This window comes from Eptatretus burgeri, chromosome 11, assembly GCF_056783735.1.
Source record: "Eptatretus burgeri isolate ZD-2024b chromosome 11, Ebu_testis_v1, whole genome shotgun sequence".
In the NCBI taxonomy this organism is placed as follows: Eukaryota; Metazoa; Chordata; class Myxini; order Myxiniformes; family Myxinidae; genus Eptatretus; species Eptatretus burgeri.
In genome coordinates, this window is record NC_140971.1 from 52,241,882 (window position 1) to 52,257,926 (window position 16,045).

The window sequence follows — 16,045 nt, forward strand, 5'->3', positions numbered from 1 at the left end:
TCCACAATTTCTAAATACGCCATGCGGCTCCCCGAAAAATAAAAACATAAGTGACTGCTACATTGTGTGACCGTGGAAATACTGCGGCCGCCCTATAATTGCTAGTGGCCGTAGATTTTGTAGACCCTATGGCCGCCGTACCAAATGTGACTTAGGCCTTAATGATGTACATCCAGTAACCCCATCCCATGGAGAAAATCCAAAGTCCATTGTCTGCTGATAATCACCTTTTTGGGCTGGTATGCAGATTGACCTTCAAGCTGCCTAGCCTGGGTTCGAATCTGGGTCTGGCTATAAACTGTCCTGTCATCCCGGTGTTTCACAGGCAGGGTGATTCATGTGAGTGTGTGTGTGTGTGTGTGTGCGTGTGTGTGTGTGTGTGTGTGCGCGCGCGCGCGTGCATACCATCCCTTGGATTGAGGTTAAACTGAGCATCCTGTTTGTCGGCATTAATTGGTGGACGTTAAATATCCCATGGTGTCCTTCGCAAAGGGTCGATGAGCTATCGCCTATGACATGAACAAATTCCAAATTCCTGACCTAAACTCAAGGGGGTACTGCATTAGTGGCACAACCATGCCCCTCAACCAATGAAGCTGCCTTGCAGCCTTGTTGTGTGTACAAAAGAAGATCTCATTTCTAACATAATAATTATTTGGATAATAATTGTTTTTGATCTTTGCATTTCATATTTTAAAAGCTGTTCAATCCTTAAAAGTGTTGATTTTTTTTTCTCTCCAACTTAACTTCCACAAAATCAATTTTAAATTCTCATGTAAATTTTCGTCACCATTCCATCCTCATGATGCTTTACCCATTATAAGCCATGCTATGCATAAGAAGGATACATTATGCCAGCCGTAGGTGTATTTTGGATGTTTTTGGCCATGCACCTCCACATCAGTGAGCATTTATAGCGCTTGGAGTGGTAGGATGAGCATATGCACACTATCGAGAAATGAAGGGGTGAACTACCATTACAAAATTAAACTAGAAGGGCACTCGGTAGAGCACATACCTCTGCCATGCAATGCTAGATCCATGAGAACATATCGGGCCCAATACATTTTTGAAATATCATGCCATACAGTACTATATCGTTTTTGGCCCTATCTCTCAATGGTGAAGAATCACTATAAAAATTTAATAATAATTCCAGTGTCCAGATCCAGATTTGGATCTTCACCAAAATCGAATCAATTTGTCCTTGTGACACACCCAACTTGTCCACAAAGTTTCATCCGAATCTGTACACAACTTTTTGAGATATCGTGCTATATATTAGTTTCACCGTCGCTCAATGGTGAAGAATCACTTCAAAAATTCCAGCAGTTGGATCCAGATCCAGATCTTCACCAAAGTCGAATCAATTTGTCCTTGTTTCACATCCAACGGATCCACAGAATTTCATCCAGATCCGTCTGCAACTTTTTGAGATATCCCGCACACAAACAAACAAACAAACAAGCCGGTAGGCGGACATGGGTAGTCAGCCATTGCTAAGCAACGGAGGGGTCCATAGCAGCGGTTCTTTCTCACACATAACTAGGACATACCATGAACCTACCATACCAGTTTCATGTACATCTGACTCATAGTCTCTAAGATATAACGAACTCCGTTTTTTTATTGTTTTTGACCAGGGTTCATTCAAAGTCTATCTTCTCCGACAGTTTTCATAGGATCCGGCTGGAAATTTTTGACAATATGGCTGAATGTAGTGCCCACAGTTGCTCATGGCCCGATTTTTGATTTTCGAAAAAATAATTTTTTTATGATTTAAAAAAAAAATTCAAAGTCCCGTTGCTAGGCAACGGTGGTGCCCATAGCAACGGTTCTCATTTGCACACAACTAGGTCATGGTATAAACCTACCAACCAAGTTTCATCGAAATCGCCATTGTATTAACGGAGCACTGGACCGAACATAGGGACAGACAGACAGACAGACAAACAAGCCGGTAGGCGGACATGGGTAGTCGACTACCCAATAGAACCTGACGCGATGGGCCTGTTCGATGGGGAATGACCTGAGGATTAAGCACAAGAAAATTCATGATTCGAGCTTCAAGGGTTAATACTGCAGATTGATTTTTCGTTAAAATAGCCCACATTTAGAGGTTTTTCGGCCATTACTAGGCAACGGGGAGTCCATAGCAACGGTTCTTTCTCACACATAACTAGGACATACCATGAACCTCCCATACTAGTTTCATGTATATCTGACTCATAGTCTCTGAGATATAACGAACTTCGTTTTTTTATTGTTTTCGACCAGGGTTCATTCAAAGTCTATCTTCTCCGACAGTTTTCATAGGATCCGGCTGGAAATTTTTGACAATATGGCAGAATGTACTGCCCAGAGTCGCTCGTGGCCCGATTTTTGATTTTCGAAAAAATAAATTTTTAATGATTTTCAAAAAATTCAAAGTCCCGTTGCCAGGCAACGTGGTGTCCATAGCAACGGTTCTCATTTGCACACAACTAAGCCATGGTATGAACCTACCAACCAAGTTTCATCGAAATCGCCATTGTATTAACGGAGCACTGGATCGAACAGAGGGACAGACAAACATATCGACGGAAAAAGTGATAATAAGGGTAGACAAAAACAGATTTTTAGATTTTTTTTTTTCGACTAGATCGACTACCCAACAGAGAAAAAGGGGTGAAAACATAACCTCCTTCATCTTCGGTGGCAGATAAGAGCAGTCAGAGATTGCAGATCCTCACCAGAACTTGTTTTGTGTGGTGTTTGTGTAGTTTTGTCTGGTGCTTGTGTACTGGTGTGTTACATAATTAATAAGAGACATAATTATAACTGGCACTTTATTACTGCTGGCAGTGATGACTGGGTATCAAGATGTCCCGCTTTGAAGCAACGCCGCTTTGGTTGTGCACCTGACCCTGACCCATGACATATTTCATTATTATTCAATTGAATTTAGAAGGGGATTAAAATAAATTCAATTCAATCAAATGGAAGACCAAATAGGTACAAGTCCTGCATTGGAGTGATCAGAAGAATCCTGAATAAACAAAAAGCAAAGATGAAGTCATCAGGAGGAACCTGCATCGGATTTACATTTCAGCTGCTACCCCTCCACCCTCAAACCCACCCGGGCACAGCCAAGTGAGCCATATTCCAAAAGAAAGAAAAAAAATTAAAAATAACCCACATCAAAAAAACAAATAATTGTTGCTGCCAAACCATGTATCCAATCAAGTTGAAATTTAAAGCATGTATTCCCCATCACGACTAGATCATAATTGTGAAGTTTCGTGTCAATTGGTTCCAGAGAAAGCATTACTTAATATTTTTTTCTTCAATCCAATATGGCTGCCAAACCATGTGACCTATCAATTATTCCTCAACAAACTTATACATCCAAAGCTTGGGGAACATTTCTATGAAGTTTCCCTTTGATCTGTCCAGCAGTTCTGGAAAAGATTTTTTATAGGTTTTAGGGTAAATCCAATATGGCTGCCAAACCATGTGACCTATGACATAATATTTGTGACTCTTTTGTTCCTAATGGAATGGCGATCATATGTGTAAAGTTTCACCTCGATCTGTTCAACAACTTCAGAGATTTTTGAAGGTTTTTTTTTTTTCAAACAACATGGCTGCCAAATCACGTGACCAATGATGTCATCAAAGTTTTTTCTTTGGCCTATTTTATCCCTCGATAACCCTCATTTTCATACTGATCAGATGTAGCATTCTACATATGAAATTATGACATAATGAAGGCACCTATGACGTCATTAAAAAAAATCACATTCTCCATGAGGAGTACTTGCCATGTGCCAAGTTTCAATTTTTTCCTTGGTGCTGTTTCAGTGATACAGCGGTTGTGGAGAAAAATATGAAAGTTCTGTGCTGACAAACATACAAACAAATAGACAGAGACAGACAGACAGACAGACAGACAGACAGACAGACAAACAAATGGATTTAAATGCAATACCCTCTCCTTCGGCGAGAGTAACTAGGATAGCACTTGGTAGAGTGCATACCTCCAACAGGCTGAACAGTTTACATTTTGTATCCCACTGATAGGCCGGATCTGCATCGGGACCTTAACCAAAATCGAATCGGCTTCTTCTTTTCAACTAACCTATTCATCCACCAAGTTTTGTCATAACTCGTCCACAACCTTTTGATATATCATGCTACATATCGTTTTTGGCCCCATCTCTCAATGGCGCATAATCACTTAAAAAAATTCTCGTATCTGGATCCGGACCTTCACTACAATCAAATTGATTCGTTCTCGTCACACACCCAACTCCATCAAGTTTCGTCTGAATCCATCCACAACTTTATGAGATATTCTGATATATATCGTGTTTGGAACTATCTCTCAATGGTGAAGAATCATTGAGAAGATTCTAGTATCCGAATCCGGATCGTCACCAAAATCTAATGAGTTCTTTCATGTCACACATCCAAACTGTCCATCCAATTTCATCCAAACCCGTCTCTAACTTTTTGAGATATCCTGCACACAGACAGACAGACAGACAGGGGTGAAAACATAACCTCAATCTACCTTTGGTGGCAGAGGTTAAGATAAGATGAACTAGCAAAACTCTCATCAATATCTGGACTGTCATTCTCAAAACCTTCTGTATACAAAGCAAATGACACCTCAAACTATCACCCTCATTTACCCCTTTTACGGTCTCACCCATTCAAAACTCACTGCGACTGTCCTGCGGAGTGTAATGAATGGGAATCCCCAGGAAGGACGTGTAACCATCGTCGTACCACACCAGAAGCTCCGAGCCCCGGGGGATGTCCAGACAGACCCGGTAGAACACGCATGACCTGACCAGGCCGCATGGAAGGAAATGGTCCATAAACATGAGACAGACCCGGTAGAACATGCATGTGAACACCCCTCAGTTAAAGTTTTTTATTGAGGCTTTCCAAAAACAACCACTCAATGTGTGTGGCTTTGTAAGTATGGTACACTTGTACGGTGTCTACATACAGCTACTTCACCCACAATGAGCCACTTCATCCATCCAAATTATTAATCAAAGCAATTCTGATTCTGATGAACCATACTCTATCACAGAGCGCCGGTGCTGCCGAAGCAGTTTCTTGGCAAGGGTTGTACTCTGTGGTTTGCCATTGCCTTCCCACCAGTAGTTAGGGCAAGAATTTGTAATTCGTTCAGGATGCAGACGATAGCTCGCCTACTCTTCCTGAAAGACACCATGGGATCTTTAACGTCCACTAACTAATGCCGGCAGATGTGATGCCCATTTTCACGTCCATCCAAGGGATGGCACACACACCGATGAATCACCCTGCCTGTGAAACGCTGGGGTAACAGTTTATAGCTGGCTCGAGATTCTAACCAAGGCTTGACAGCTTAGAGGCGAGTGTATGTACCTGGAGGCCATCCTTTCAGCCCAATCAAAGCAATACTACCTTTCAAAAAATGTCGACCATTTTGTGCCAGGACTCTTCCAAATTTTAAATTCCTGATCTAATCTACAGGTGCAATGTGTCCATGCCACAGCTGTAACTCAATGATCGTGCAACCAGCAAGGCGAATTTGCAATCTAATGCAAGTCAAATTTGCATTCGCTACATCAATACATAGACCAAAGCATTTCCAGCCATCAAGACAATAGCCTTCCAGGACTAAAACATGATATTATCTGATTTTTCATTGTCGGTTCACCACTGAAAGAGCCCCGTTGGCCATCACTGTGGTTAGAAGACCAGAAATAGAGTGAATGAACAGAAGTGGTCAGTTCAGCCACTTTGGAATTCGGCCAGTAGTTTGGACTTGTCAATCTAATGGCCACATATTGAATCGTAGTTACCCCCACCGACTCTTACAGCTACTTATCGAGTGTGTCGTCGGTTTATGGAGTGCTTTACAGAGAAAGCCTCATTGAATGCTTCAGGTGACTGGAAATCCTCAAGAAAAAAATTCCTCGACGATGTGGTATACGATTCGCCAATACAATAATGACGTGTTCATTCGAGAGATCAACTTGAGATCAATATTGCCGTTTGGTGAAACACCTAAGGAATCCCGGGAGGTTTTCCTGAACTTGGACTTGACTTGGAGACGGAAAGCCTTTACTCATTTTTTTTGACCATCATTGATTTATGTTCCTGTTCATGGGAAAATAAATGGCAACACGAACAGTTCAATATCGAATGGAATGCTTGAGGAGATGTCCCAGTTCGTGCAGCTCGTCTGCTCTTCTTGAAACACTGTTTTCTGTCTGCCCTGTTTAGATTCACCCCAGCAGAGGTCATTGGCACTGCAGTAAACAAAGCAAGAAAATCTTGAAGCTGAAATGCTCCATCCTGGGTTCTTATCGACTCGTAGTTCAAACCCAACAGCTCGTTGAAGAATCCAAAAGGCCATGCAACACACACACACACACACACACACACACACACACACACACACACACACACACACACACACACACACACACACACACACACACACCCCTCACAGACCCCTCACAGGCCTGCATAAACCCCTGGAATTCATGTCTCACGCTCGTCAATGAGCTTATGAAGAGCGAAGCGAGGTTGATTCGGCCACCCGGTGCGATGCGATTTCGGGGAAACTCCTTAAATCCAGCGCCAAGCGTCTTCAATATCCGCAGCACGTCACATCAAGCAAAGACCAGTCTCCTGAGGGACTCTGCAGTGGAATTACACGGTATCATGGTTTCACAAATCGAGAGAGTGGACACAATAATCGGAGTTCGGCTTTTGCAGTTTTGTACGCAACGGCATTCCTGTGTGCTTAGTCAGGAATTTCTCAATCGACGTCATCCACAATTGTAGGAAAACTGAAGATTTGATCTTACAATAGGTTAAAACAACCATACTTATCCCAATAGGAATCTCAGGATAAGGACGACTCGTTTTGCAGCTTTTTCACATTACAGCTGTCTGGTTATGGATTAATTGCTGGCAGAGTGTAATCCCAATATAAAAATACCATCCCAGTGGGTGGCATGAGCCAGGGAGGGGTGAGGGGATTGCCACACAAAGCGCATTAAGCCGTCTATCCTTTTCGAATAATTTGCACGTGCTGTACATGGTGAGATCTTGCACGGCAGTAGACCTGCGGACAGGTTATTTCATTGCTGAATGGACTATGTCAATGGAACGAATAAAACAGGGATGTCAGATAGAGTTAGATTTGCACACTGTATTATTAAACAAAACATAATGGCACTCTGTTTTAAGTGCAAGTCAAAAAAGGAGATGGTGATTCCAAGTGACGTGCAATAATACGATTGTGCAGTCAATTCTCGTTAAGACGAATGGATATGTTCTGTGGCCTTTTCGACCTATCAACTATTCAGCCGGGCGAGAGCCGACTCTTAACGTTTAAACTCTCGTGAAAGATATATTGCGGGATCTTGACCAAACTTCAGTTCGTACGATTCCATTTGCCAGCACTCCATCCACGTTTCCCTTCGAAGAACGGAGTGCTCCACGACGAGGCGCCACCGCGTCGACTGTGCCGGGCGGCACTTGTAGTTGGATCGGATTCTGCCGGAAGTTGAAGGCAGGAGTAGATGGCTCAAAGATGAGCACACAAAGATTTCGGTATTATAGCACGGGTGAGAAGGGGGTTGCAGGAGGTGGGGGTCAGGAGGAGGAGGGGAGTTCCAGAGCATCTCACGATGTTTCCATGATGGCAGCTGTTGGATTTATCAGTTACGGTGCTGATAGCCGGTCCTTTTTGTTTGCGTTTGGTACTAACTTTTGCAGTATGCATGTCCCTTATCTCCATCACAAGGCGCTCCTTCTAAACACGCAAGTTATCATGATGGATGCTTGCTGGAGAGTTTGTGTTGTGACAGAGAAGAAAGAAGAAAAAAAATTGTTTATAAAGAAAATAACGTCCTTCGGGCTGATTTATGGAAACTTGTTATTATAGGAATTGGTTATTTATTGCTTCTGTTCATCTGTCTGGTGCCATCACCTTTGCGTGATTATTTATCTGTGATTGGAATAACAAAATACGGTCCTTTGTTTGATACATCCGTAACATCATTTGGAATATGGAAAGACTGCGTGAAGCAACCCTTGAATGGAGCATTTGCATCAACCTCGCTTCGCAAACTCATATCTCTTTTGGCAAGGCAAGCGATCCCTCCCAACAGAATGAAGACCTCATCCTGCTGTTGAAGGATAGTGTCGATCTGCGTGGGCGGACAGGTAGAACAACGGATGGAATCAACAGGACATTGATCGAGGTACGCTAACCGCATCAGGAAGCAAGGAGAAGTTGACGTTTCGGGGCGTTAACCGTTCTTCGGAGCAAAATATCCTGTGGGACCCTTTTGCTCTGACGAAGGGTTAAGGACCAAAACGTCAACTTCTACTTGCTTTCCACAGCGAATAGCATACCTCAATCAATGCCCTGTTGATTTAATTCATTAACCACTTCGAGTAGAATGAATGTAGCACATTTTACACAATGGTGTTCGACATTACTGGTAAGCTTCGCTTCAAATGTTACAAATTATGGAATGAAGTATTCATTGCTGATGTACATCTCAATGGGGGCCTAACTTTTGAGGATACTATAGCTACGTACGAGGTATTGATTAAACTGATCTCACCTGTATTGTACAAGTGCCAGGTTCTGCTCTCCACGGTGTCGGGCACATCGGATGTACCGCATCCAGCCGCAGCGCTCGGGCTCACTGCCATCAACGAAGTGCAGGAGGGTACCATCCGCATCGAATACCTGTGTGGTGCCAGAGGTGGATAAAACATGGCTGTCACAAGGCACAAATGCTGAATCACCACATTGAACAATGAAAGCAATAATGAAAGCATTACGGAATGTCAGTGGGAAAGAGGTGTTCTGTACGTTAGTCGGGGTTCTCAGACAATTACCTTTTAGCCATGACACCTAGGGAAAGCAAGCAAACAATTGCAATCGGTGGGGATCTCATTTGAGATGATATTGTTGCGCTTTTGGATCCCCGTGGAGAAAGAAACACACACATACAGAACAAACCTAGTTATTTCATAGTATTGTGGTTTGGTTTTGAAGGACAGTCAGTCCTCATTTAACGTTGTTGTTATGTTCTTGAAAAGTGCAACTTTAACTGAAACGACTTTAAACAAATCCAATTTCCCCATCATAATTAATGTAAATAAGGGGGGTTAGGTTCCAGTGAAAATTTTTATCATCAGACAAAAGACATTATTTACATATAGAGTATAAGTTGAAAATAATTTGAAACAAACAATTGAATATCATCATTTCTCGTTGATTTTTTTTCTCCTCATCATCTCCAGTTGCTTCAGATCTTCATTGGTTAGCTCTTCGCCGTGGGATTGCAGAGGTTGTGTAACGTCAGCTTCTTTTACCTCATCAAAAAACCCATGTCATTGGCCAAGCTGAGAATAATTTTCTTAATAGTGGAGACATCTTTAAATCCTTTCAAGTCAATGACACATTCAGGCCACAACTTCCTCCACACACACACACACACACACACACACACACACACACACACACACACACACACACACACACACACACACACACACACACACACACACACACACACACACACACACACACACACACACACACACACACACCTGAGTAACTTCAGCCGAGGACCCACCGATGTTATCAATGCATAGCTCAGTGTATATAAGGCCTATACTGTATGTACTATTGGTGAACTTATACGCTAGTATTTACGGTACAGTATATATATATATATATATATATATATATATATATATATATATATATATATATATATATATATATATATATATATATATATATATATATATATATATATATATATATATATATATTGTTGTGGTTACCAAATTCGCAAACCACCATTCAGGTCCCTTCGGTGAGATATCTCGGTAAGTACATGTGTAGTTAGGCCCAAACCCGTTGTCTAGTGGGAATAAATGTTATTCATGCGTGCTGCGACTCTTCAGGATAGCCGTTTTTCTTTTACTATCTTTAATTTGGACCAACCGCCATTGTTACCACCACCAGTCACAACATCAACCACCAACCACAACGCCGCTTCACCACAACCGCCACGACCTTCACGTCACACCTCGCAACCGTCGCATCGCCACCGTTCTTGCGCCGCTTGTGGGTACCGGTGTTGGACTCGTGCAGGGCGCGCGCCGAACAGCGTGTACAAAACCACGGATTTTCCACTTCAAAAACGGATCAAAAACGACACACGCCCACTTTTTGCCGTCCAATCGGTGAGCGAGGGGCGAATTGGCCCCGCCCCCAGGGCGTTGGAGGGCGATCGATATATGCAAATTTATGGATCAAAAAGCATTCACGCCCACTTTTTCTCGGGCCAATGGGGAGCGAGGTGAAAGGTCGAAGGGAGGGGGTCAAAGATGAGAGGGCGAAGCCACGGGGCTGATATAAGCGACCGTGTTCGTCAGTCCAGGTAGTAGTAGAGTCGAGAGGGAACAGAGAGTTAAGACTTCGCGGGCGGTGGAGTTGGAAAGAAGGAGCTGGTCGTCGTCGTGTGCGTTGGAGTCGGAGCGGAGGGGACGGAGCTGTGGAGAGGCGGCGAGGGCAGACGAGGGGGTGCTCGCGTCGTGCAGGGAGCTGCACCCCAGGGAGGCCGACAGCGCGACCTGGCCGAGGTGGAGACGCTCGTCGCGGGACAATAAAAATCCTCTATACCCCGAGCATCAGCAACCCCCTCCTGTTTCCCCCCGCGCTGAGATAGTGCGACCAAGGGGGCCCCTTTCCCACCCCCTACCAGACACTGACCGCGAGGCCCGCAGAGTTGAGGCACCATCGCCGCTCCGCGTCTCATCACCAGACGGGTAGGCCCGACCCGGTCTCGGCCTCAGGCCCGCCTCATCCTTGAGGGTATTCTTTCCTTGGTTTTGGGTATGTGTTGTCGGCGCCGTCTGTGAAGTAAAATTGTATAAGTGTTGCCGTGTGCTCGTGTAATCGGTATTAGATCTGCATTGTCGCATTTACTTTTTGTGTAAATTGCATTGTGTTTTTCTTTTCTGTGTGCTTTTGGTGGAATTGAATATGTGTGCTTTCCGTTCGTCGCGAATAAATGTGCTTTGTGTTGAACTGTTTCCCGCTTCGCTTCGTCATTTCCTTCATTGAATCCTCATCTTGCTTCACGTAAAGGGTTGGTCGTGGGCTGAATACGCCCGATAATTAATCGAACCGTCGAGGTCGACGATAACACCGCTCGGTTATCCCGATAGTACGGAACGGGTCGCTTAAGTGGCCTGTGTCCGAAGTCGACCTGCGGCGAGGTGCGATCGCCCGGTCTACCCTCCGCGTGGGTACTTAGGTAGGTCGAATTTGGCGAGCAACCCTATCCCACGCGGGGGCTGATTGGCTCGATCGCGGTGAGACCGAAAGGTCCACCCGTGACTGGTTCCCGGCGTTAGTCCGAGAGGGTCACGACTGGATTGTCCGTCCGGTGGGCGACGTGCCGCGATTCGAGCTACGTGGCCGTCAGCACGCCGGCGGGCGCGAATCCGCAACAATATATATATATATATATATATATATATATATATATATATATATATATATATATATATATATATATATATATATATATATATATATATATGAGTTGGTGTTGGCGCAGTGGTTAGGGCAGCGGCTTGGGATCCAAAAGGTCCTGAGTTCAAGCCCTGTTGGGCCACTGAATTAATACACCAGGGGGTTGACTCAGCCTGTCATCCTTCCGAGGTCGGTGAAATGAGTACCAGTATACTGGGCCGATGTATACCCCGGTTAAAATAGGTGTACCATATCCCTGTGTCGTAAGAGGCGACCAGGGTTGCGTCAGGAAGGGCATCCGGTGTAAAACATGTGCCAAATCACTATGCGGATCATACGGATGATCCGCTGTGGCGACCCCTAACGGGAGGAGCAGAAAGAAGAAAATGAAGAAGAAGAAGAAGAAGAAGATAGATATATAGATATACAAGCCGGAAAGCGAAATGGGTGGTCGCTATATAATTGCATACTAGTCATAGTTTTTGATGAATCGGGCTGAAATTTTTGGACAAAGAGGTTGATTATAGTGCGCATAAAAGCGCGGAAGCCGATTTTTGATTTTCAATTTTTTTTTTTTTGGGGGGGGGGGGGAGTTTTTCAAAAATTCAAAAGTCCCGTTGCTTGGCAACGGTGGCGTCCATAGCAATGGTGCTCAAACGAATAGAACTAGATCCTGGTATGAACCTACCAGTCAAGTTTCATCAAAATCGGTTGACTCCTCTGGCCTCCAGAGCTGTCCATTACATACAAACAAACAGACAGACATACAGATAGACGGAAAACCTGAGAATAACATTAGTGTAGCGACCACCCAATATACTGGTATTTACGGTATGGTTTGTACTATAGCTTGATTAAAACGAGGAAAACCGTTAGTTTGGTACGAAATTAGAGGTAAAACGACTTTATAATGGAATGGTGAACGACTTTAAATGAGTATGTTCTCCACTGGATCAGTGACGTAATAATGAAACAATGTTCACTGACTGGGATGATGTTGAGCGAGGACTTACTGTCTACTGTATCCATATAAGCAGATATGCATCGTGACGATATCATAAGAAATCCCATACGTGCATTTTCTTATTCTACATTATTTTATACATCCATTTTTCGCATCACACATCACAAACACTTCCTTCTCTCAAGATCTGTGATGAGGCCATGGTTTCTGCTCCTTGCAAACATTGTGGAAACCACCCCAAACCGGTCTGGTGAGGATTGGGGGCCAGAACCTCGTGCCAGATGGGTAGATCCATCACCGATAAGTTTACAGCATGCCAAAGACCCGAATCGAATCTCAAGAAGCCACAGGAGGCCGGAGTGCTAACACACCAATCAGGTACGAGGGGAGGATCCTCCGGCAGCCACAACTCCTCCAATGGACACGTGAGGGGAGAGGTGGGCTCGAGCGAGGGAGTGGAAGAAACCCCATAAAAGGTGGAGCGGATAACCCACAAGAGCTTCTTTTGAGACACCAGAGCTTCGAGATTCTTTTGAGATTCTCACTTCTTTTTTGCCCATTCCCACGTTTCCCACACAACGCTCACATCAAATTTACGCCACGGATGGTCCATCGCTGAGCATATGGAGAGGGTGGCGAATTGGTGGCTTGGACGAAGGACCAAGAGCATAGCGTGAGGGGACTGGACCCATTGGGCAGTGCCATATCAACCAGGCTGGTGCAAGGTGTGCAGGGGCACAACACACCGCACATGACCGCAACTTCTTTCTCTTATCTCTGTTCTCATCTTGCCCCATCCCCATCTCTGTTTTCCCTGGATGCATGTTGATTCTAGGTTATTGTATAGTTGATAAGTAACTGATAATGATCGGAAAGCATGGATGTCAATTTGGGGATAAGTTGGAATGTATACGTACCTGTGATTCATCTTCTTGTATGTGATTGTGAATTTGCCCGCTTTGTAGATATGTGCCCATTTTAATACATGCTTGAACTAATTTCATGTCTCGACTTATTAGCTCCACCACCTAAGGTGGTGAAGATGTTTTCACCCCTCTCTGTCTGCTTATTTGCGAGCAGGATATCTCAAAAGGTTGTGGATGGATTCTGATGAACTTTGGTGGTCACGTTGGGCGTGTGACAAGGACAAATTGATTTGATGTTGGTGAAGATCTGAATCCAGATCTGGATTCGAGAATTTTTCATTTTTTAAAAGTGATTCTTCACCATTGAGATAGGGCAAAGACGATATATACAATGATATTTCAAAATGTTGTGGATGACTTATGACAAAACTAGGTGGATGAGTTGGTTTGGTGACAACAAAAAGCCAATTATATTTTGGTTCAGGTCCGGATCCAGATCAAGCATTTCAGTGGGATACAATATGTAAACGACAGCCTGGTGGAGGTACACACTCTCCTGAGTGCCATTCTCGTTCTGCCTGTTTTGATGGCAGCATAAGGCAGCTGAGGGTTGGTTAACCAACGTTTGCCGAAGCTTGTATATCGCGAGAAGCAGTGATGCAACAATTGGTTCCACTTGGCCAACTAATTAAGATCTGTTATGTGATCGCCGACAGGGTACTCACTCATTTCCCAGTCTTCGCTGCATGGTAACACGACATCGGGCGTGGTATCCCGTGGGAAGTTCTGGGGCAACTGGTTATCGTGGTCTTTTAAAAGTTATCTGCAACAATATAATCTCCTCTTGGAGTTATCCAGAAGTGACAGCCATCACAATGTCGTACAATATAGAATCCAGTTTGTGTGTTTGTTTGACTCACATGCACTCCTAAATCGCTGGATAGAATGAGTTGAAATTGGCTGGTTGTACTTGGGGAATGTCCGGGAAGGTTTTACGCATTACAAAAAATTATAGTCACAGTAGTTCAGAAGGTGGGACAATGCAAATTCTTTATGTAAATTTTTACTGTATAGCGCCACCCGGTGGTGTTTGGAGACGGCATTACAAGGCAGCTGTGGAGAATACTTGCAATGTTGCACTGCACACGTGGCAGAGTGCAAGTGCTCTACTGAACCCTATCAGAGGAAGGGGGGTATGACACGACCGCAGGAAGCGGGTGTTTCTCGTTTATTAGTCCCCTACCGGTTTCACCAAGGGGACTATGCGTTTGCTGTCTGTCTGTCCGTCAGTTCATCTGTCTGTCCCACCTGTGGTTTTTCAGACTCTTTTCCCCACACCCTTTAACATATTCAACTGAAACTTCGTACGTGGCTTTATTATGCTGAGTTGCAGGGCATTTCGTCTATTTTTCACAGAGTTATGCCCTTTCTAAACTTTGAAAATATCACACATTATGCATGACTCCACCCCACAGATTTACCACCCCACGTGACTCCCAGAAGGGTTCAGCTGCCCTGACTCCACCCTACTGATTTACATCCATTGGCTGGACAGCTGGCCTGACTCCACCCAAATAAAATAATGTGCCACCATTGCATGAAACAACACAGATCAGTAGGCCTCAGGCCTCAGGCCTGGGTGTTAGTCCATGGCCCAGTACAATTGGAATGATACCAGGTATATAACCACCATGTATTTTACATGCACATAAGCCATACACATGTTTTAGCTTCATGTATGTACATAAGGTTTTTTGGATCCTCGTGGAGGATCTCTAAGTCTTACTCACGTCGTTGTTCTTGTGGAGTTTTTTTGTTTCACAGCCTACAGTTTTCATTTTCCTGAAACTTCCTGAAACTTGGCATATATATGTAAAAATACCCTGTGCAGACAGTAACCATCTCCGATTTCGAAAATTCCTCCTAGAAAAAAAGTTATGGCGTCAAAATATCTCCGCTAATGGAAATCGCCTAAAAAATTATCTCCGAAACTTGGCAAGCTTTTTGAATTCTGTTTGCGGGAATCGAACAGGGCATTAGCAGAGATGAATTACCGCACATATGATACATCACTTTGACGTCATATCAATTTTTATGACGTCATTCCTATTTTTGACATTTTTTGTTTCACAACCCAGAGTTTTCATCGGATCTTCGTGAGGCTTGCCATGTATATGCAGAAAGCCCACGCGCAGGCAGGAACCATTTCCGATTTTGGAAATTCTTCCTAGAAAAAAAGTTGACGTCATAATATCACCGCTAATGGAAATCGCCTATACCATTATCTCCGAAACTAGGCAAGCTGTTTGAATTTTGTTTGTGGGAATCAAGCCAGGCATTAACACAGATAATTTATCGCAATCCTGATACATCACAATGACGTCATATTCGTTTTAAGACGTCATCATTAAGAGGACGTGGATCTTAGCTCATTCGAGCGTGTTTTTTTTTTATATGAAATTAGCAAAGCTTAGAAACAAATGAAACATGGTGTGTCACTAAGGTTCTTCTTCTTCATTTTAGTTATTGGATTGGCTCGAGTGTGCGTTAAAGCAAACTAATTTTTATCTTCGGTTTGTTATCCTAGATGTCTTTATTGCTTTCTAGTCTACAAAATAAACCAGTAAATAAAAATTGCTATTT

General features: G+C 43.7%; 1 protein-coding gene across 3 annotated transcripts in view; it reads right to left on the minus strand.

The window, feature by feature from the left end:
• PRDM6 (PR/SET domain 6) overlaps positions 1-16,045 on the minus strand; it is a 98,138-nt gene that overhangs the window by 10,146 nt on the left and 71,947 nt on the right. For all 3 annotated transcript variants that reach the window (XM_085846439.1, XM_085846436.1, XM_085846437.1), the window contains 2 exons: positions 8,634-8,761; positions 4,709-4,833 (listed from right to left, as the gene is read on the minus strand). In XM_085846439.1, coding sequence (XP_085702565.1) covers positions 4,709-4,833; positions 8,634-8,761 — 253 coding nt within the window. The remainder of the gene's footprint in view (positions 1-4,708; positions 4,834-8,633; positions 8,762-16,045) is intronic.